Source organism: Ciona robusta, chromosome 2 (genome assembly GCF_009617815.1).
Source record: "Ciona robusta chromosome 2, ASM961781v2".
NCBI classification, from domain to species: domain Eukaryota; kingdom Metazoa; phylum Chordata; class Ascidiacea; order Phlebobranchia; family Cionidae; genus Ciona; species Ciona robusta.
In genome coordinates, this window is record NC_143236.1 from 5,997,776 (window position 1) to 6,021,525 (window position 23,750).

The window sequence follows — 23,750 nt, forward strand, 5'->3', positions numbered from 1 at the left end:
TCCTGTTTTCCTTTTTCCCCTCCTTTTCCCTGTTTCCCTCTTTTCTTTATTTTTCATCTTTTCCCTTGTTAGTATTAATTTTCTGCTGTTCCCTTTTTCTAATTATCAAAGTTAAGTAAATAAAATCTAATTTAAAAAATCTAATTTTTTTTTACTAAGCAGCATTTCCCTGTTTTCCCTCTTTTCCTTTTCCCCTTTTTTAGAAATGCAAGTTTACCCTTTTCCCCTCTTTTCCCTATTTCCCTCTTTTAGTGTTACCTGTTCATTACTCCAGCGAAAGTCAATTTTTACTCATAAAATATACTTGCACTTTATAAAACCCAAAGTACCTACCAAAAGAGCATTAAAAACACTCATATCACGTCCTTAAAACTACACGCTACGTGTTGTACAACGTAAGCGGCACGTAGAGCAAACATTCGTAGAGAGCTCAGCAAAAAATGCCCTTTTTCCGATGTGCTTAAAATGGATAAGCGCTAGTTCATGTTGCTCTGATGTGTTCAAGAGTTCGTCTAAACATAAAACAAGATCGTTTGTAAAGTACTTTAACGCAATTTGAACATTGTTAAGTACATTTGGTAGTTTTTCGCAAAATAATCTTTTTTTTAAGATTTATAAAACATTAGTGCGTCTAGTAACTTCCCTCAGCCACAATGACACGTGCATCACTGCATTCACAATTTGTCTTGTCTGCCGACAGTTTTGTAAAGTGAACTGGCATATTCATGCTGGTTACTGTTTAAGCCACGTTTGCTTTGATCGTTTGGTCGTGGAACATAAGTATGGGTACTAGAAACGGGTTTGTTACTACGAGTAAAACCGACCTCCCAATTTTTGCTGTACGACAACGACTTATAGAGGAGTTTAAGAAATCAGAAACCAGCATCGTTATCGGTGAAACTGCCAGCGGAAAGACAACCCAGATTCCACAGTTCTTATACAATTGTGGCTTGCATAAAAATGGGTTAATAGCATGTACTCAACCACGCCGAGTGGCTGCAATCACAATTGCACAACGTGTTGCACAAGAAATGGGCACACCAGTGGGTCAGGATGTTGGATTCTGTGTTCGGTTTGAAGATTCTACAAGTTCACAAACTCGCATTAAGTACATGACAGATGGTATGCTGCTAAGGGAATCCATTGGTGACAGACTGCTGAAAAAATATTCCATTATTATCCTGGATGAGGCACACGAAAGAACGATACAAACAGATGTACTTTTCGGGGTAGTTAAATATGCTCAGGTCCAAAGAAAAGCTGAAAATCATAGAAAATTAAGACTCATTGTCATGTCCGCAACCATGGATGTTGATCATTTTGCAAAATATTTCAGTAGTGCCCCAGTTCTTTATGTGGAGGGTAGACTGCATCCAATCAAAATAAATTACACTCGTGAAATCCAGAGCGATTATATTGGCGCTGCATTAACTACTGTGTTTCAGATTCACCAAGAAGAGCCTGCCCAAGACGATATCCTTGTTTTTCTTACAGGTCAAGAAGAAATTGAAACAGTTGCGCAAACAATAAAAGATCTTCAACTTTCTTTGCCACTCAGTTTACCAAAATTAATTGTTTGTCCTTTATATGCATCTCTACCTCATAGTTTGCAACTGAGAGCCTTTAAATCTACCCCAGCTGATTGCAGAAAGGTGGTTCTCTCCACAAACATTGCAGAAACTTCTGTGACGATAAGAGGTATCAAGTTTGTTGTTGATACTGGAAAAGTAAAAGCGAAAAGTTTTAATGCCAGTACTCATTTGGATATCTTATCCGTTCAATCAATTTCACAAGCTCAGGCATGGCAGCGTGCAGGAAGAGCTGGAAGAGAAAGACATGGAATTGTTTACAGATTGTACACAGAGGCACAATACTTAAATTTCTCACCCAACACTGTTCCAGAAATTCAGAGGTGCAATGTTAGCAATACTATTCTCCAATTACTTGCTATTGGAATAAAAGATATCCATGCATTTGACTTTATTGACCCACCATCAAAGGAATCTATTTCTTCAGCATTTAGTGAGCTGACTCTTCTAGGAGCAGTTGTGCAATCTGGGTCTAAATTGTATGAGCTTACTGCACTGGGCCAAAAAATGTCCGTCTTCCCTCTGGATCCTAAACTTAGCAAAGCTATTGTTTGTGCCATTCCACAAAACTGTGTAGAAGAGATGCTGAGTTTAGTTTCAATGTTGTCTGTTGAAAGCGTGCTGTATACTCCACAAGCAAAGAAGGATGTTGCACTGGATGTAAGGAGAAAGTTCACATCAAATGAGGGAGATTTTGTTATGCTCCTCAACATATACAGAGCTTTTAAACAAAGCAAAGGAAGTAAATCATGGTGCTTTGAAAACTACATCAACCATCGTAACATGAACGTTGTTTTCGAAATAAGAAAACAAATACGAGGACTATGCCTAAAAGCAAATGTACCGTTAACTTCCAATCAGAGAGACATGAAAGTGTTGCGTCGCTGTGTAGCTCATGCTCTGTTCACCAACGCAGCTGAACTGCAGACTGATGGAACATACAGAGCCATTGACTCAAATGAAACTGTTCTAATTCATCCTTCATCATGTTTATTTCAATCTAAACCTTCATATGTTGTGTATCGTGAGTTAATCCATACTTCCAAGTGTTACATGAGGGATCTTTGTGTGGTAGACCCTGACTGGTTGTATGAGGCAGCTCCCAATTACTTTCAATCTAAATTGAAAGGAAGAAGATAATTTCTTGCTTGTCCCAAAAAATCATGCAGTCAGAGAAATCATGTTCCCTCTTCCATTAGACCAATTTTTACTGCATGATCTTGTTTTTAGCGTTTTATGTTTTCATTTCTGCTGCCATAACTGCCTTACATTTTTATGATTTATTTTAGACTCTTTTTGTTCTGCCTGGCTTAACTGACATTTGACAATACACTGTCTCCAAACACAATAAGAAATAAAATATTTAATTTACAGATTTTATAAAAACAGATCTGAAATTGCACTCACATGGAAGAAAAAGATAGGACATTTAATCTTTAATGCTAGTTAGATATCTGCAGTCACACCAAGCTGTTTGAAAACAACAAATTGATGCTCGACTTAACATAACATATTTGAACTAGTCAGAAAGAAGTTAGAAGTATGTCTAAAGGTATAGTACAATCTACAATCCATAATATAGGGATGGCAACAGAAATGCATAGTAGCTGTATGCAATTTAGTTGGTGGTATGTTCAAAGTAGCTTATACCCAAGTAGTAAACACTGTTTTAAGTTCAATTACATCACACATGTGGACTATTGTTTAATTAACCTAAAGAAATAGCTTAACAATACAGTTACAGATATATTTATGTATAGTGAGAATAACTATATTTAAAAACATACAGAAAATTTGCCATAAATCACCCATTGATCTATGAACTATTTTTTCGTTTGATCTCTTGCACAAGTTTAGACAATTGCTCCATGCTCTTTGCTTGGTCTTCCTGTGGTAGAATGGTAGGGGCATCACCCAACATATGAAACCCTGGTCCCATTCTAATTTGGGGAGCACTTTGGTTTATCTCATATTGTTTTAGATGTTCGACCACATCCTGGTTTACAGGAAAATGTCCGTATGGTTCCAAACATAACTCCACCCTATCTTCATCTCTGTTGTACAGAAACAACTTGTCAGGAATCAATGGAAGTTTACAGTGTTTGTCATGCTCAAGGCCGATATCGCTCTGAAATTGCCGGTAAAAAACACCACCTGGGATAAACAAATGTGGCTGTGATACAGCAAAGTCCCACATTGTTTTATAGATGCTCCGGCTTTGTTCTGTGCGAATATTCTTAAGTGCTTCACTTAGTGGAATTCCCTGTGCTAAAGGCTGAAATGTGCTAGATAAGCTTTGCGTTACAGAGCCATGCTGTGCTGGTTGTTTGAGTATCATTGGCAGCATCTTTTCAATGTTTTTGTTACTCATAAATTTCGACTGCTTCGTAATTGTTGAACTTTTTCTTTCCACTTTTATGCTGTCTCCATTTGTAAGCCCAAGAGGTCCATTGACGGGCTCAAGAGGTTTTGGTGGGTAGCCATGTTTTAAAATTTGCTGATCGACAGGAATGTTGAACTTCTGGTATACAAGCGTTTTGAGCTCATTTAATTCTGTGTCGGCATCAACTTCCACTGTAATACTCTCTTCTGACGTGTGAAGTTTAATTTTCGGTTTTCCGTTTGATTTCGGTGAGGAGGGTGCAGAATCAGGAGAGGACGAGAGTGATGGTATTTTTTCTGCTGCCTTACTCTTATCATCTTTTACAGAGCGTTTTTTGAACATTACCAAAGAATTTTCTTTTCGCTTAACAAACGTTATACATGGAGGTTTGTGATGGTCTATCTGCATATTATATGAGTCACCACCAACATCCAAAGCGAGCTCATTACACCTAATGCGAATTTGTGTTGCAATCCTCTGAATAAGCTGTTCAGTACCAAACATTCCATCGAAATCCTCATCTACTATTTTTTGCGCCTCGATCTCAGGATCGCTGTTATAGCTTGGATTTGAGTCGCCATAAAACCAAGTTACCTGTCAAAAACAAGTGTTAATAATAAAGATAACTAAAACACCGTATATTAAGCATATAAGTTAAAGTGATTCTCAGGATTACTGTTATAACTTAGATTTGAGTTCCATAAAACCAAATTACCTATCAAAAGCAAGTACTAATGATAAAGAAACACTGTATACCGAGCATATCAATTTAAGTGATATTTACTTTCGCATGAACTGTTTTATCTCCCCATTCCACAGACAAGACAAGTTCTTCGGGTAAGTTATCATATTCCCGACCACCCCAATAATGTTTCTTTCCACACATGCACTTGGCTGTTGGTGCACTAGGAGTAGATGTAGCATCACCATCTTTGTACGATATCTCCCCCATACCATTAATGGGGCGGAGACCAGTTCCGCATTTCGAACATTCGTACTCGTGAACTGTAAGCCTTTTAAACCAAACAGAATCATTAATGTTTGCCTTATACTTAAACATTATATAAGTAGAGACAAAAAAATATATATATTCATAATTTCTGTGCAACAAATTAAATAGGGGCCTACCTGACCAATCTCTAGTTGTTAATGTTATAAACTTAAACAGTGTTAGACTTATACATTTACAGTTGTGTTGTGGTACAATTCATAATATACATAAAAGTACAGAAAAAAGTAAAAATTAAAATATATATATTCATTATTATGATCAACACTTTTAATACCTGTCCAAGCTCTGAATTGTAATGTTACAGACTTAGAATTATACATTTGAGGTTGTATTGTCGCACAAATGTAAGTACCGATAAAGGAAAAAATATATCATAAATATTTATTATTACAAGCAACAAATTTAATACCTGTCCAAGCTCTGATTGTAAACACATTTCAACTTGTTTAATGGAAAGCTGTAAACTTTCCCTTCAATAGGATGACCATGGCAATCGACCAATAGTTGGTATAATCGCCCTCTCGGACGTAAATCTTTAAGTGGAGGAGAGGATTTCTCTTGTAATGACTCACACATCTGTATTGGAAAGAATGTTATTTAGTGATAAATGTCAGAGTAAAGAACACCTGCAAATTCTATTTTTCCTAAAATAGCGATTACATATATTTTATTTTCATTAAGAACAAATTAGAGTTAAAATGCCTGCTAATTCAATTTTTCCTAAATTAGCCATAGTTTCTAACTTACCAGACAATGAAACAAGGATTTCTCATTGATTGCATTTTTTGCAAGCTTTGTAACAATGTCAGGTCGAATCCCAATCATGTTGTTTGGGCGATATACTTTCTGGTAGTATTCGGCCACTAGTGTTGGTGAGATTTTGTAAGAGTCTGTAAAAAGTTCTTCCATTGCTGATACCAACTTCTGGGTATAACTGTAAAGCATAACATCAATAATAAGAAAACAGTGATAACCTGTATCTATTGGCAATATGTTCTATATTTGATATTGAATAAACATAAATGGCTCGCTTGTCTGCTAGCTGTAGCGACCACGTTTATTTCTAATTTAATAAAAATATGTTTTTAACTGTAAGCGTGTTTTAACAACTGTTGTTTTGTCGCTTTACACTGTCTTTTCGTTTCAAATATTTTTAAATTTTTGATACCGTAATCGAAGAGAGAAATAAAGCTATTATTATTACCAATAAAATTAAACCAAATCAGCTTGTGTAATATTATCATTAGATAACACAGTTTTTGGTAAGATTTCTTTAAAAGTTAATGCCTTGATACCTGATTTTTAATGGCTTCCCAGCACAAACTGTCAAACTTCCATCTGAGTTAAAGGTGAGGTACCTCTGACCTACTTCTTGACTTACACCCCATATTCGGGGCACGAGGTGCTTTGGAATGTGTGGCAATGTCTTTCCTTCCACTGCCACTAGTGCAACAAAGTGGTTATGCCCTCTACCACTCCATGCAATGCAGATGGGAGATTTACTTAAACAATCTTCAGGTTCCACCATCACTGGCACAAATAGACCCGTGTAATCACCAGCATTTTGTAAATTCTAAAAACCACAGATGTTTAGCAATTTATCCCACTTTTCCCTCACACTACCGCATACCTAGATAGTTATTGTACATGGTACTATTTTGTTACGTTAGCATTGAAACTATACGTCACAATCATCACTATTACTATTCAATGCCACGTGGTACATTGCGCAACAATGTTGCAATCACTTTCAGTATGTTTACAGTTGTTGTGTAGGGGGTTGTATACATGTATTCTTCACCTAACATTCCCTATGGAGTGACTCTATTCATTCTTTAGTTTTTTTATACTAAATAGGCTTTACAATAAACTTGAAATAGGCTTACGCCTTATCCTCTAATACCTTCATTGAATCCAGCAACATGATTGGGCGTTTTAAGATGTTGGAAAGAGCAAAAATATGAATATTTCCCAACCCAGCAGCAACACCTCCCGCTGTACAATATGGGTCAGCTTCTTCTATTATTCCATCCCATTCTGTATCATCATGGAACTCTTTAAACATTATCTACATGGAATAAACATTGTAAGTATAATTATAAATGCGAAATGTAATGTAACACACATAATTTGTGTATAAAATTGTAAGCAACTTATTGTTTAACAAGTAAGCATTTAAAAGTCGCAATACTTTCTGTACGCCAAAATAGCAATCACTAAGCAAGTGGTTATTTACAATAGAAAGACTCTTTACCATGCTCATACATCAGACTTCTCAACACATTCATAAAAACACAGCTTAACATTTATTTATATTTAATCTTTGTGGGTGAAGTCTTTGGTGAGGATATGTGATTTAGGCCAGATTTGGTCCAATATCCTAACACCGGGAAAATCTCATTAAAGTCTTTCATGCGATCGGTGTCGCTCAATCCTGAACTCCATCGACAACACAGTCCCCAACCTTATCATATACACACCTTGTACTGTTCTAATTTTTCCTTCAAGTGGTTTTGCAAGTTAATACGAAGACCATGCCAGAATAATTCACGACCGATTAGAGCTCTAGAAAGAGCGTGAACCAAACAATGTCCGTCGCCATCTGCATGGATTGGTATCAACCTTTCCTCGTTGTTGTGTGCAGTTTTTAAAGTATCTGTAATGCAAGAATTTATTCAAAACACAAATATTTCAGAAACATGTTGTTTGAACACCTGTACAATACACATAAAATAGGTTGTTATATGGTGAATTAGAAAACTAAACGAATGAGTTATCCTATTATAGCAAAACTGTCAATAAAGATCAGTGTACCACAGATGTTCTCTTTTAAACTGTAAGAGTCCTGCTAAAGAACACATTTGCCCGCAGTGGTAGAAGTATGGGGCATCCAGTAGCGCAGCCAGAAAAAAATAAGGAAGGGGGGGTTTAATCAAAAAATTTAAAAAAAATATTTTTTTTAACATTTTTTTTTGGTTTAAAAGGGGGAGGGGGGTCGCGACCCCCTGGCTGCGCCACTGGGGGCATCAAGCAATATATTTTAGTTACAATGTTGGAGATTCAACCACTTAACCATGGCCCCAGTAGTACAAGAATGTTAATTAATGAACATTGATGCCTTCTGTTCTTTTTATGAAAGAAAATACTGTTTCCGCGTACAGAAACTTCTTGTTGAACCCAGTACTAAATAAGTTAAAATTAGAACAAACCTAATAAAGTTTGTAGATAGTTGATGCTACCAGTTCTATCCTTCCCATAGCCTTCCACATCAATATGAGTGGGTGATATATGAAAGGATCTTGAGCCAAGCACTTTACCACAATCTATGATCTCAGAGTTACATAGTTCACTTAGCAAGGTGGCTCTGTTGATAATGTCACTAATAAGCTAATTTTAAAATTTATTTAATAAATTTATTAAAAAGATTAGGATTTAGTATGTTTAATAATGAATATTGTTATCTACTGTGGGCATATGTGTTCGTGGGCAAGACACTTAACAGCAATTGCTTCAACCCCAGAGTCACTAATGTGTTGTCCAAACTGTTAGCCATACAATATATATATATATATATATATAATATATATATATAAAAACAACAACAACAAAAACAACCCACAAAGTGACATACATGGTAACTCGTAAGCTAACACAAGATGTATAAAACAGAACACCGGTGTTATAACTTATTACAAGTTTACAACTGCCATTTTTTAGCTATGCGAGGACGAGTCGCATTCATTAAATAGCAAAAGAGAATGTTAATTAACTATATCTTTTAACGTATCTCGGTAGTTGGTACACAATTTGTTCATAACATGTTTACATAAACATATTTAGGATGATATGGCCAATATTAAAAAAGTTTATATATATAATTCAGAACATGAACACACTGAAAAAACATCAACACCAAAAAGTCATACTTTCCAGCTTTGTTCATTCCATAAGTTGTTAAGAACGGGGAGAGAAGTTTACAAATAAAATTGGACAATCCATTTACTCTGACAAAATCACTTCCTTTCTTTGGTTGGTCATGAATAATACGTGAGATCTGCAACAAGATAGTCGTTTCATATTTAATCACTTATTTATACTGTATGTGTTAAATTAAGTGTTAAATGCATGATTTCGTGAACAATCCACTGTTTATTAGAGTTGCAAAATGTGTATTTTATATAAATAATATAGTTTTTGATGTACAAACTGTAGATACTCTAATCATTCATAAAACTAGTTCATTATTCTCAGAAACAGTATTGATCGTAACCTACCATTGACTGTAAAGCTTTAGCCTGATCTGCCTTTTTCTTATTTAAAAGGCTTTCCTGTTTATGTTGTTGGCCACAGCTTGTGCATTCCACCGATGAAGTTTTTAGATAAAAGTACAACAATGTCTGAAAAGCAAACACAATAAATAAAAACCATGTGTTGCACTAATGGTTACTTATGGGAAAAAACAAATGTTTTTCTATGATTTTGTCATACATCTAAGTTTAGATTAGATGGCTATTATTTAGGAAAGGTATGAAATCAATATAATTTATCAGCATAGGAATACTTGTATCATGAATTAACAAAATAAACTTCATATTTTGTCTATATCTGCAGTTTACAGCGGTCCTACTAAAACACGCCCGGCGGGGCCCGGTGGGGCCCGGTGGAAAAAAATATACTAAAACACGCCCGGTGCGGTGCCCGGTGGGGCCCGGTGGGACCCGGTGAGGACCCGGTGAGGACCCGGTGTTACGAGTCATACTAAAACACGCCCGGTGGGGGGCCCGGTGAGTATTTCTTGAAAAGGGAGCTTTCCCTATTCAAGATCCACCAAAATGTGATGCGTGTATTCAGATTTTTAGCCTAATGAGACCCCCGAGTTGAGTTTTTTGAAAATTAACTTTGATTATGAATGTACAAGGTTTGTTTCGTTGTACACTTACATAATGAACTGTATTTTTAGCAAAAGTTTATTCGTTAAATTTGGTTAATAGGGGGTGGGGTAAGATGGGACACCTTTTTATTCTATTTCTCGTCCCATTTGGTAGTAAGCAGAGAACATTCAAAGAATTATAAAACTATGTCCTCACGACTCCCATAGACTGTTGTTAATTGTTTAAAACACGATCAGGATATTTAAATATCATAGTAGGACGGGGGGAGACGGGACACCTTTAGCACATAAGATCCAAATTTTCTGTTCGTGTTTTAAACAATTAACAACGTTCTATGGGAGTCGTAAGAATATAGTTTTATAATTCTTTGAATGTTCTTTGCTTACTACCAAATGGGACGAGAAACAGAATGAAAAGGTGTCCCATCTTACCCCACCCTACTATATGTGCTATAAGTGTCCTACCTTAGGCCACCCACAGTACTATACATACACTTATACTTGATCGAAGTTTTATTATTAAAAACTTTAAAAGACGAAAAATGTAACTTTTAAAATGAAAAATGTAAATATTGTCTTTTAGTTAGCGTGTTAGGCTTTAACATATTCGGACAAGCCCTCAGTAGCGCGATCCCACGTTTGTTTCCGTTTTAGCAGAGCGATAATTAAAGGACTTGCGAATTACGTGTCCATTTTCATCATCATGTTTTATTTCCTATGCACATTTTGTTTCAGCGATGACGTGCGAAGCAAGAATGTAACTTCTACCACCGAAAATTTCCATCTTTATGCCTTGAAGACAGACAATATCTTCCAATTTTTTCACAAGTTCTGTTTCACACACGCAATTTGGTGGCTCTTGAATAGGGAAAGCTCCCCTTTCAAGAAATACTCACCGGGCCCCCCACCGGGCGTGTTTTAGTATGACTCGTAACACCGGGTCCTCACCGGGTCCCACCGGGCCCCACCGGGCCCCGCACCGGGCGTGTTTTAGTATATTTTTTTCCACCGGGCCCCACCGGGCCCCGCCGGGCGTGTTTTAGTAGGACCCGTTTACAGTAACCATAATTGTATTTTAAAATGTTTTTCACTTTCTGTGTGCATTCTGGACAAATATGGTAATATTTTGGGTAGCATAATCATTTAGCTGGGTATTGGGGAATATTTTGAACACACAAAATGAAAAGGGGGTATTGATAAGGATTCTTCACTACACCAGTGTAAAATTCAACCTTACAAAACTACGGAATCAAATCATCCATTAAATATTGCTATTTTTGTGGCGCAATAAACCAATAATATAATGCAACAAAGGCAAATTACGATGATAATGCATTTTTTAAGTTAAGGCACTTAACGGCAATTGCTCCAACCCAGTGGTCACTAATGGCTTGTCCAAATTATCAGCCATACATAAAAAAAATAAAAAATCTGCCCAAAAAAATAATAATTACCCACAAAGTAACATATACATGGTAACTCGTAAGCTGGCACGAGGTGTTAAACCCATGTGATAACGACTGTCGTTTTCCGGCCACGCGAGGATAAAGTAAGTTACATTCATTCATTCATTCATTCACATCGTGGTAATATATAACTAGCCTTGGCTACAGAACTAAATGTACTCAAAATCTTCATAAAACACACCTGACATTTTGAATCTGGACATTTTCCTTCATATACGTCACCATCAGCTTCAATATCCAACATTTCCTCATCCATTTTAAGGTATCATATATATTTTATACAGTTTCTATACAATTTAATATTGAAATTGTACTGTAAATTTCTTTGTACTGTTAAAAATGTAAAAGCTAAAAACAGTATTTTTAAAACTTTACCGAAATCGTTGGTACTTAATCAACTATGTTCTGCTTTCTTTTATATTATTCTTGTACAACAGATGAAAACATTGCCTGCTTGGTTGCGCAATTATACCACAGTTAGTTCCCTATTCTCTTTCTTTTGAAACAGTCGACCTATGAAATAACCTGCACCAGGGAATTCCCCGTGTTCTGAAATGTAGTTCTGTTCTTAGTTCTGATACTGAAGTTTCCACTTTTAAGTTTGGCAATAAATTGCAGTCTACAGAACTGGGATTTGTTCACCTGTCTAAAGAAAGGACTGCATCAATACTACAGCTAAAAGCATATATACTAGTATATACTAGTATATACGCTTTGGTTAGAGCCATGCGCTCTTGTTATGTACGTATTTGCCCGATCAAGAACAAATAGTAAGCAAGAGGGGAAGACTTCATTATGCTTTTGTTGCTTTTAAGATATTCAAGAAAACTTTGAAATGATCGTTGCATAGAACGTCAAGGGGAGACTTGAAATATTCGTTTGAATTAAAGAAAATAGTTTGACATCATATTCGTAGCTTTTCCAAAACATTCTGTGTCTTATAGTGAAATAATACAGGCCTTTGTGGAAAGATAGGACACCTTTAGCACATAATACTCTAATATCCTGATCGTTTTTAAAAAATACCAACGGTTCATGGGAGTCGATAGAGTTTTATATTTCTTTGAATTTTTTTTGTATACTACCAAAGGAGACAAGAAATAGAATAAAAAGGTGTCCCATCTTCCCCACCCTATACTACATAATATAGAATAAAACCGTGTATCCTTGTTTGAAAGTTTATTTCGTCCATACCGAAACTGAAACTTTATAATGGAATGCGCGCTAACGAAACACTGGTAACGTGACAGGGCTCGACCAATGGGAAACGGTAAAAATTTAACCTGTTTGATTAATAAATATAAACATAAGAAAAGCGGCCATGAAACGACAGTCGTTTTGCAGAGCAGATGCACAGTCTATTACGACACAGTGCACGTCGTCCATTCATTGGGCTAATGCCACAGAAGGACACGAGGTCGAACAGTGCAGCATGCGGAAGAAATAAAAAGAAAATCCCGACTAAATACTCGGTCACGACCGATATACAGCGAACGAGAGGACACCAGCAGCGTACGAAATGAAGATCCGATGTCTTGCTTTCGGGCTTTGGATTGAAATCATACGGGTTTATGCAGCTCGGCTGCGTTAGCGAAATAAATTGAGCACGCGGTGCCGTCCTTTGGGATACATGATAACAGTATTGTATATATGACTGAACAATTGCGCAGTTTGATGACGTCACGAAGCGTGATGTCATCGATGTGTCGTCAATGGGATAAAACAATGATTGCACGAGAAATCGCTGATGCGGTGAAACAGTTTGGGCCGCCCAGCGGCGATTTTTACTACAGTAACTTGATTACGAATCTTGGTTCACTACACGTTGTTAGCGAGCATTCTGTGAAAAAAATTGAATGTTACAGTTTTAAAATGTAAAACAATTTTCTGGAATTGCTGACAAAAAAACACGTACCCGCCAAATGTGTTAAAAAACTCCTCCATCTCTTTCTGAAGCTGCTGGTTCCTCTCCTCTGCTTGTTTTAAACCACGCTCGGCATTTCGTAGTCTGATGCGCGTCATTGCATGACGTTTAACCTCCTCTCTGTACCTGCGTGAATCATTAAACAGATGATTAACAACAACAAGGTTATAAGATAGCGTTACATCATATACTACTGTGGGGTAGGGTTGGACACCTTTAGCACGTAATATCCCAATATAAAATTGAGCGTTTTTTGTTAACAACCAACAACAGTCTATGGGAGTCGTGAGAATACGATTGTATAAATCTTTGAATATTATTTGTTTACTGCCAAATGGGTTAAGAAAATAGGATGAAAATGTGTTCTATACCAATAAACTATCTCCCCCCACCCTAATATAAAGTTTATTTTTACAAAATGCGCTTAATGCTTATAAAAGTCATATTGGTATAGCAAGATAAATAACTTATTATGTTGACATAGGTTGTACGAATTCCCTCTTGCACTTACCTTAATTCAGTTACTGACTCTGTGCTCTGTCTGCTTAACATAGATTGGTCAAGTTGTTGCTCCAACACTGAAGTAGTGCACGACTCCCCAATGGATTCTATACCAATATAACTATATTAGAAACGCAGTAATGTAGGTATCTTCAAAACCAATCACGCATTTTAAAATACTCGACTAAAGCAAACGCAGACTTAACTATTCTGTTACTTCTGCTACCAGGCATAATATAATGTAAATAATCTTTTAATTGCTCTTTCAACTGGTATATGAAAACGTGGTGTATTTTCGACGTTTCGTCCGCCATTCGGCAAGACTTCAAGCCGAAACACCGGAAATACACTACGTTTTTTTATACCAAATGAGCCGCCGTTAAAGGAGAAGGACTGCTTAGAAAAGTTATTGTTATACGAGGCTATGAATCGGCAAGTTATATAGTAGGATGGGGGAAGATGGAACACCTTCGGCGCATAATATCCGAATGTCCTGATCGTGTTTTAAACAGGTAACAACGGTCTATGGGAGTCTTAGGCATATAGTTTTATAATTCTTTGAAAGTTCCTTGTTTACTACCAGCACATTGGACGAAAAAATAAAGTTAAACTGTGTCCCATCTTCCCCCACCCTACTCTAGGTGAAATTGCAAATGTGGAGTTACTGTCAAAGTATAGTTGAAATGTGAAAACCTTACCTTCACCGTTGGAGAAAACTCTACCGCGACCTAGCGGAAGATCAATAGGTCCCATGGAGGTTGGAGAAGATGGGAATATTGAAGTAGAAGACTTCATCTTCATGATGTAGTGTTCCTCCAACATCCGGGATCGTTTCTCATGTTCCAGTCTTTGCTTTCGAAGCTCCTCCTAGTAAAATGAAAAAGAATTTCGTATAAATTAAGTCTAAAAAGGAGGATATTTAATTCATTAGGCAATAAAGTAGGGTGGGGGAAGATGACGTTACCACACAGTATTATATAAATGTAATTTATTTTTACTGCTACTACTCTTACTACTATATATGAATTTGGTTTCGACCCTTCCTACCTGAAGTACTTTTACGTGTTCCTCCATCTCTTTATACGACAATGGTTGTCCACAAACACTCGGTGATTCTGACGACATCGCATGCGAGGTTCTAGCAGAGAAGGGCACTATGACGTCACGATCGCGAATAGCCGCGCTGGCCGATGTCAGGTCAGTTTCAGCTCGGGAGTTCGGTCGACTGCCAGAATCCTATAAAAAAAACATATTGCAGTTTTACTAAAAAAATGCCGAAATCCTACAAATAATTTTTTTATCGTATATAGGTTCAATAAAAAAATATATGTTAAGGTTTACTTTAGACCACGTAAAGTACCTGGCTATTGGAAGCTTTGTTTCGTCGGTGGGTACGTGATGGAACTTTGGGGACAGAATGGGATCCTCCATCGCTCCCAGAACCTACAGATGATCGACTAGCGAGGTCGGAACGGCTAAGTCGGCCGCCGGGAGAACGGGTATCTATCACAGTGCGAGGATCACGGTGCAAGTCGGCCTCGGTCGGTATGCTTCCCCGGTGGCTTGAAAGAGTAGAAAATGCTCGGTCGTCTGGTGGTACGGATTCGGTGTTTGATTCTTCGTCGCTGAGATTTTCATCAATGGAACGAATGCGTCCCTTGCGACGTCCGGCCCGGGATCGGGGTAATGGTTGATCGTTGGCCGGGTTAGAGTGAAACGAATCCCGCTCACCGACGCTACCAGCGACGGCGTTGGTTGAGGAACGTGGCGAGTCGGATATATTGGCTGATTGAACGGATGGTGTACTTACGTTGTTAACGTAATACGAATCCTCTGTTGGAACGGAAACGCTAGGGGATGCTCCGCTTTCGTTACTTTTACGCCAGTCGTTGTTTAATCTAGCAGAAAGTGCTTTGGTCGGGGTGATGTCACTGCCTGCCTGTGAGGACGCGGTGACGTTATCATAGACCGACTTTCGTTGATCTGCGCCTTCCACATCCAAACCACTATGTTTTCTTCGCAGAGGCTTGAAGGGTTTGCCTCGGATCGGGGGCGGGACAACAGGTACTGGTGGAGCCGCCCGTTTCGAAGTATTCTCGGGGGTAGGACCCAGACTTCCAGTCCCACTATCATCCGTTGCGTGTCGCTGCCCCAATGTCCCGAGGGGTGAAGTGGTTGGGGTAAGGGTTCCAAACCCAGCATCAGGGGGAATTCCCTCCGCGTCAACGGCTACGTCAGGTATTGAAGGAATGTTTGAATTGTTTTCAATGTCATCAGGGAAAAATGATCTGCAACAAATTTCATTTAGTTTAAAAACTTATGTTTATCGCAGCTACTTTGCATACATTTATCCCAACGATAATTCTCTCTAGAGTTTTTGGGTAAACAAAATAAATGTAGGGGGCGGGACGGGACAACTTTTCATTCCCTTTTTCGTCCCATTTGGTAGTAAACAGAGAAGGTTTAAGGAATTCTCAAACTGTATCCCCACGACTTCCATAGACCGTTGTTAATTGTTTAAACACAATCAGGATATTTGGATGTTATGGGCTAAAGGTGCCAGTCTTTTACCACCCTACTATATACCTCCGTTGTGTTTCTACTTACTTGTGTTTTGATATGAACTGCTTCATGACCTCTTGCACATAACTAGCATCCGACATCATCTGCATCGGATCTTCTTGTTTCGAACGCATGATGTTGGGACCGAACACCATCGCGAGATTGTTGACGTCCATCTTGTTTTTCTTTGACTGCTGTTGAACTTCGTCCAAGAAACGACAGATGTATCTATAAATACGATAATATTTTTTACTTGTTATATTTTAATTGTAAGTAGCATTTTTAAACGATTTAAACTTCGAAACAAAACTATTTTAACAATGTAGTATAGTAGTGTGGGGTAAAATGAAACACATTTTCATTCTAATTTCCCATTTGATAGTAAACAAAAACATTCAAACAATTATAAAATCGTACCCTCAGGACTCTCATACACCGTTGGTAATTCTTTTAAACACGATCAGGATATTTGGATAATATGCCTTAAAAGGCGTCCCATCTTACCCCACAGTAATATATGAACAAACATGTACCTAAGTAACTCGAAGTTTGACTGTGGCAGGGCTTGGAGCTGTTCCCGGAAAAGAATCCGTGCTTCTTCGTTTTTCTTTTCACTGATGTCATCGGTGACGTCAGATGAAAGCAGTTTCGCGGCACCAATAAGAGGATCGTATTTTTCGAATGGAATGACTGGTTCGGGAAGTTCGCGCAGGTATCCCTTTAATAACGAAGCCACAGTGTGCACATCAGTGTTCCTATGATATAAATTACCGTTCATTTTGGGTTTGCATTGAATACACAGGAAGTATGTCGTACTCTTATCAAACACAAGTTTAAACATTGACGAATAACACTAAACGATCTACTTCCAGTTTTTAGATCTTTTTTTTGCTAACTTTAGAAGTCCCTGATCAAAAGAATAAACCTATTCAAATATTTTTACAAAATAGGCATTGGAGCGATGTTCTCACCCTGGAAAAGTTGGACGTTCCCCCATATCATAAGAGTCCTGCAGCTCCTTTACTTCATTAGCGTGTCCGGGAAGACGGAAGAGGCCTTCTTCTATAAGTCCTCCATGGGATCGAATGAACTCCACGCAGTTCTCCACGATAATGGGGACTTGTCGGCGGGATCCTCGGCTGCTGGAGCCAGATCTCGATCCCGTGGATGTTGTTCCACATCCGGAAGAGTCAAGACGACGGTCGTACCTCATCGTTTCGTCCAAACGTTGTCCGAAAATTCCTAGCAGGAGTAAAGACAATTTTATTTTAGCATTTTGTCGGATCACATAATGTAGTTGTGTTACTATCCTTTACAAACATTTTGACACTTTCCTGATTTTTAACACTTTTTCTGATTTTTGTTTGAAAAAACGTGTTTTTATTTGAAAATAAAAACGGGTAAATCTATTGATCATAAATGTTTTAAATAAGCGCAGGAAAAAAAATATTTTTAAATTAAAACCTTAACAGAAAAAAAAATCCTGCTACAAATTCAATTTATCCTGGTGGTTCAAAAAATATCTCAAGGTTTTAAAACATTTTAAAAACTGTATGTCTTACCTCCACCAAACGGCGCAAGGATAACTCTCCGTATCACTTTTACCCATTCCTCCATGTCTGCTGGTGAGTTGGCAGATAAAACGTACGATTCGTGGTTGTTGTTTGGTTTCATTCTGTCTGCTCCTGTGAAAAAAACATTATAATGTTAATACAAGCGACTTAAAAATATATCGAATATTTTTCCATAAAAATATACGTGTAGTTTAAACCCAATTTGCGTGGGACAGCGTTGTTTGAGTGAGTTTAAAAGCAATCCTAATAAAATATTTCGACAAGACCAACCAGTTCAGTCATCTTTCTAAAAGAAATTACAAAATCGGAGGAAATTATCGGCCCACCATTAGCACTTGGACTCTGCGTCCACTTTATTCCCAAAGCAATAAGACAATAGATTTTGTTACAGACGTGAAAAAGAATAGGTGCAGACAAGAGTCTCCAACATTAGAGCGACTGCTACTTCTAAAAGCGTTCGTCAACACCGATATAATGGTTAACGGATATCCAGTTCTATTAAAAGCACTTCTGCCTTCTCTGTCAGGCGGCCAATATCGGTAAACCGATCAACAGTTGCGTAAGCTGCTGCCAAGTAATCCTAATCGTTTGTATACGCGAGAAAGGATTACGACCGCAAAGTCTCTTCGAGTGGCAAGAAAGGAAAAGTGTGAACGGGATTAGAAGTCATTAGGTAAACCAACGGTACCGCCCCATCGATTCATCTTTAGCGTTCGAGCTGTGTCGGTTTACGCGTATCAAAGCTTATATCTTTAACGTAGCTATGTCTGGTATGTGAAGAATATAAATACGGCAAACTATTTTTCCTGTATCTAATGGTACAAACTTGACAAACGCTGAAAATTTAGGTCAAATTAATAAAAAACATACACTATAGACGTTCGAATTTACTTGGTTTCGCAAAACAAACCTTGTCGTCGATACGGTTCATAAAACATTTTAAAACAGAGCAGAGGGGTGGGGGTTAATTCCCCGAAGTGTAGGTCAAATTGACTTAACGGATTTACGGCAAAACTATCGGGACCGAAAAGGAAGCTCGACACGTTTCGTGTGAAAACGAAATCTGACAAAGAGAGACCTGGTCCCCATGTGCGTGATATTGGTGCCTGACATCTGTACGACAGACCGTCGTGACATATGAAGCGGAATGATTGGGGTTACCGTTGCCGTGAACGAGCTCTAAGCGCATTACCAAGCTGTATTATTTCAGTAATAACCAGACTCATGTTGGTGTTGCGCCTAATGGGTGGGGTTTAAGAAATAATGACAAAACAACCTGCATTTAAATTCAGCAAAAATGATACATAGTAATGGCGCTGCCCAGTCGTTAAAAGTTTCAAGCTAACAAACATATTTTCTTATAAGTTAGCAGAGTGAAAAGTGACATGCACAACTAACAGCAGGTCACAGAAAGATTGATGGCAGTGCCGTTTCTAATTATCTATGCAGAGCCTCTTTCTAGCTTGCGGTAATAGATAATGGGATCACACAACATTAGAAATGCTACGACGCACAGATCCTTGCCAGGAGCTTCGGTTAGGACGACCGCACTGTACTTGCTTGTTATTATGTCAGCAACTCCATGTGCGGATCTGTGTACAGCTAAACATAATCTTGCTTGTTTCGACACAACCGCACTGAGACGCACAAGTAATCAACTGGGGCAAAAGGAGGAAAGAAATTTGCGATACGTAGCCCACATACACACACGGCTAAAGAGAACTACGCCAATCGCTAAAGATAAAAATTCTACTTACGGTCAAAGTAGTCTCGCAGGAAATTCATTTTTCTGCCCACAGAAGCACAAAGTATTGCTATAAGCCTTGCACAGTTTTGAAAATACTTATACTTATAGTCTTCACTTTTTACAGCTTTAATCAAATGTATAAACCAGCAACGTTCTATAAACACAAACGCACGCAGTCAACATCAACTGTATACTCCTGCTGTTGCTGCTCGCTTCCTATCGCGCGGCGTACAATTACATCTCATTTGTCTCGCGTATAATGGAGAGTCGACGTTTTAATTTCCCTTCGCTTGGCGAGCAATTTTCATGCCGGCCTATTAAATCCCTCCCCGTTGTGCGCTGGATATTTACGGCGTCTTGGACTTATATTTTAAACCCTACACCGCCGCGCTCGATACATATAACTTAATACCCGTTTATTTACGCGTTCCTTTCGCTCAGACCCTGAGAAAACTCAAAACTTGAAACAAAAGATTCCTCCACGGACTTATACTCCTAAGGGAGTTATTAAACCGCAATAAGCTACCAAAGTTTATCGTTTTTGCTCGCATTATCTCCCTAACCTACCAGTGCATTAGGTGCTGCCTGCTGTAAGACAGTGATGTTGTTTCGTACACTAACCTACATACGGTGAAGACTTTATGCTTCTACCCTCGCCCCACATTCGCATGAGTAAAGCACTGACCGAATAAAACGTACGAATGACGCAGGTCAGTAAAACACCTTGAACACCTGTTCGCTGTTGACTAACCGTTAAAATAGGATTCTGTATCAATTTTACACTTGCGCCCATAACAACCTTTTGTCAGTGCGATTAACTAAACGTTTAAAGACAACGAAAACGGAAGTGGGAACCCTTTGAGCAGAGCCCTGTATTCCAAGAACGATAATCTGGCTACGTGAAAGCATGTCCAGTGCTCCCGACCACAAACACGAATCACTTATGCAGCCACGCATTGCCCGCATTTGAAATAAACTTATGGCATCACTGTTTCGCAGAGCTAAGATAGAACGCAAACCACAACAATTCGGAATACATGCATTAGCGGAGAGGGCTTGGGAAATACGGTATGTCGGTATCCCATATTCTTTGAAGATGGATATTAGCTGCATAGGTTCTCACAGACTATGGAATCACATGGGAGTTTGTGCCGGACTGAATGAAGCAATGCTCATAAATTGCGGTTTTATTACAAAGCTTACGCGTATTTTTTCTGTTAAATTCTATAACGAAGCGTTTTGTATGAACTATTATACGTTTCGTAATATAGTGGGGTGGGGGAAGAGGGGACACCTTTAGCACATAATATCCAAGAAACTCTGATGGTGTTTTAAACAATTAACAACGGTCTATAGGAGTCACGAGGATACGGTTTTATAATTCTTTTAATGTTTTTTTGTTTACTACCAAATCGGACGATAAAATACAATAAAAAAGTGTCCCATCTCCCCCCACCCTACTATATTAGTTTATACGACCACCGGAATTTCCTAAAGTTTCGTTAAAATGCCAAGAAATTCTTATGTAGCAGATTACTAGACAATGGTTAACCATAGTTGCCCTACAGATGACATTAAAGGCCCGAAATGCGATCTAAATCTCATTCTCATTACTGCTGCTTGTTGCTGCAACAAAACGCAATATCTGCATCGGTATTTACACTATTTGTTTAATATAGGCTTACTATAAAGGGCGATGTTTAAAATTAGTAATTAAGTTATTACATTCGCGAGGTAAAATTTTCATGGGAAACACCTGGGCATTTATAGTCGCGATTTCTTTCGCGAAATTGCAGCGAGGTATCATGCATTATTTGCAGCGGTTTATATAGCTAAACTAATGACCCTTACCCCATTTTTGCATTATCTATACACTAAAGTATCAAATTACGTCTAATGCGAATGTACATTAACTAGACTTTCCACGTAACGAGCGCATTAGCTCTGTCGCACGCCAAGATATTTTCTTAAACCTAACTCGGCCATTACGCTGAAATGTTTCGTTCTATCAGTCTGCTTGGGTGCGATTAAGCTGTTAAGCACTTTCACTACCATTAGCAGAATACGATAAGACCTTAAGACCCGACTTTAATGCTATAATATTTAACATTCTACAGTACACGCGACCTCTCTAATGTACTAGAATACTAGATATCAATCCGATACAGACACATATTTACACATCCTTTAAACAAGCGATCAGTCACTCGGGGAAACCGTAGGCTCAACATGGGCTGTTAGAGGCAGTACAACTCTTCCAGTTCGTAGCTTCTCGGTTCAGGTTTCCAGACCTTCGTACAGCGAGGTGCTATGACTAAAAATACTGCGGCAGAATTAAATCATCGCAGAACTACCCAGCACTCGAAGGTGACGTGTTTTGTTGTACTTGTTGATGGGATTTGCATTTTACTGCCAAGGTGTTTTGTTAGGTAAAATGCACAACAAAACTATTTCGTTGTCATGTATGTATGTAAATGTGTAACCATTTGGATACGTACCGCAAAACAAATTAACAGCGTGCTAAGAATTCAATTGTACGCGTTGTGTATTCTATTTCACAACATCTGCCCAATGTTTTCCTTAAACCACATTTTTACGACATTACGGAATGATTAATTATAGAAAACTTGCGCAACTTGGTCGTAAACGAGATTCGTTTACCACTGAACGTTTGAATGGGTGACGCACCTTTTAGGAATTTTTCAACGCGGGTGTATTGTAGGAAATTTCCATATACTGTCGTATGTAATAGGTATGGTGGGGTGGATGGGACACCTTTTGATTTTATTTTTCCCGTTCCATTTGGTAGAAAACAAAATAAAATTTAAAGAATTATAAAACCGTCTCCTCACGACCGCCATTGACCGCTTGGAATTGTTATAACACAAATCGAGTATCACGTGCTAAAGGTGTCCCATTTTACCCCACAGTACTTTGTAGGCTTTTGAGAACAAAATAATGATTACGTCGCGCTTATTGACCAGCGGTATATTTCATAAAAAGCGCTTCGCCAGCGTATATTTCATGAAATTTTTTTTTAATCTGCAACAGATACACGACGATTACGTTAACATGTGTTACCTAGTCGGTGGTCATTTGATTGACGTGCCGGCGAAACCAGGTATAGCGTTCCCAGGGCAGAACAATGCGTAAACGAATCTCACGCTTCTACGCCTCCTGTCGCGACTTTCGCGTCGATACTATGTATCAAATCTGCGACAGTGCTTCCAATATTAGTAACATGCTGAGCTCGGTAAACGTGTAAAGAAAATTCGCACAAAAAAAAAACTTGGTTTAAGTAAAAATCGAATCTTCTAAATTTTCCTAGTTATTTTAACTTACGCTTAATTGTCAGCAATTTCGGGTTATTTTTTTGGAACTAACAAAACTAAAACGTCTGAGAACACTGAAAACATAAACACTCAATGAAGATAAGAGGAGGGTCGGATTACAGACGACAACGGTGGCGTTAACGTTCTCACTTCGCACCTGTCTACGTACTTTATCACCATTAAGTTGGCGGTTTTAATACAATTTAGTCACACTGGACACTTGGCTGACATGGCACTAATCGTTCCACGAATGATGTTCACGGGAAAAATGTAAGTCCAGTAAATCCAAATTAATGTACCGACTAATGAGTATACGCTGTGAGCATAACTTTCTTTACAGTATAAAAGCTATACATGTTGAAAAGTTTATGAACAGTAATCTAAATTGATATACTATAACCAATAAGCATACTCTGGAAGCATATACCTTTCTCTACGATAGATTAAAGCTACAAGTGTTACACTTTCTGCTTAAGACTGTTTACTCAAACACTAGTTCAAATAAAACACGGTCTCTGACCTTCGCGCATAACGATGCCGACAATGACCCGGGGTCGACGGTCAATATTTCGCGTTGATTTACGAGGAATGGGAGCCGTCCATATCGTATTTAGACAGCTAGGCAAACAAATATAACGAGGCTGTCAAACCATTTCTAATTAGGCGTGAACGTAATATAAATTATGCCACTAATGTCTCAGTACTGATTTAGAGGCTTGCGACTAATTCAGATAACACCTGTTATTAGATCGGATGCCACCTGTGCTGC

The 23,750-nt window shown here is 38.2% G+C and overlaps 3 protein-coding genes across 5 annotated transcripts in view; 1 reads left to right on the forward strand and 2 right to left on the reverse strand.

The window, feature by feature from the left end:
* Positions 1-486: 486 nt before the first annotated feature.
* Positions 487-2,975, forward strand: LOC149740579 (ATP-dependent RNA helicase DHX33-like). Its single transcript, XM_089872882.1, has one exon. It carries the CDS (start codon positions 783-785, stop codon positions 2,727-2,729), a length of 1,947 nt encoding a protein of 648 aa, XP_089729008.1. The 5' UTR covers positions 487-782; the 3' UTR covers positions 2,730-2,975.
* On the reverse strand, positions 2,933-11,828 carry LOC149740580 (deubiquitinating protein VCPIP1-like). Its single transcript, XM_089872880.1, has 11 exons — positions 11,523-11,828; positions 9,259-9,381; positions 8,911-9,038; positions 8,194-8,348; positions 7,465-7,640; positions 6,888-7,052; positions 6,280-6,557; positions 5,732-5,918; positions 5,394-5,560; positions 4,757-4,985; positions 2,933-4,566 (listed from the first exon to the last, which is right to left on the reverse strand). The coding sequence occupies exons 1-11, from the start codon at positions 11,595-11,597 to the stop codon at positions 3,406-3,408; spliced, it is 2,844 nt and encodes a 947-aa protein (XP_089729006.1). The 5' UTR covers positions 11,598-11,828; the 3' UTR covers positions 2,933-3,405.
* A 677-nt stretch (positions 11,829-12,505) lies between these two features.
* Positions 12,506-23,750, reverse strand: part of LOC149740581 (uncharacterized) — a 34,906-nt gene continuing 23,661 nt past the window's right edge. For all 3 annotated transcript variants that reach the window (XM_089872874.1, XM_089872877.1, XM_089872875.1), the window contains 10 exons: positions 17,891-18,013; positions 17,300-17,570; positions 16,862-17,083; positions 16,374-16,556; positions 15,127-16,054; positions 14,814-15,002; positions 14,465-14,633; positions 13,777-13,873; positions 13,257-13,391; positions 12,506-13,181 (listed from right to left, as the gene is read on the reverse strand). In XM_089872874.1, the coding sequence (XP_089729000.1) occupies positions 13,160-13,181; positions 13,257-13,391; positions 13,777-13,873; positions 14,465-14,633; positions 14,814-15,002; positions 15,127-16,054; positions 16,374-16,556; positions 16,862-17,083; positions 17,300-17,570; positions 17,891-18,013 (2,339 nt within the window). In that variant the 3' untranslated portion in view covers positions 12,506-13,159. The remainder of the gene's footprint in view (positions 13,182-13,256; positions 13,392-13,776; positions 13,874-14,464; positions 14,634-14,813; positions 15,003-15,126; positions 16,055-16,373; positions 16,557-16,861; positions 17,084-17,299; positions 17,571-17,890; positions 18,014-23,750) is intronic.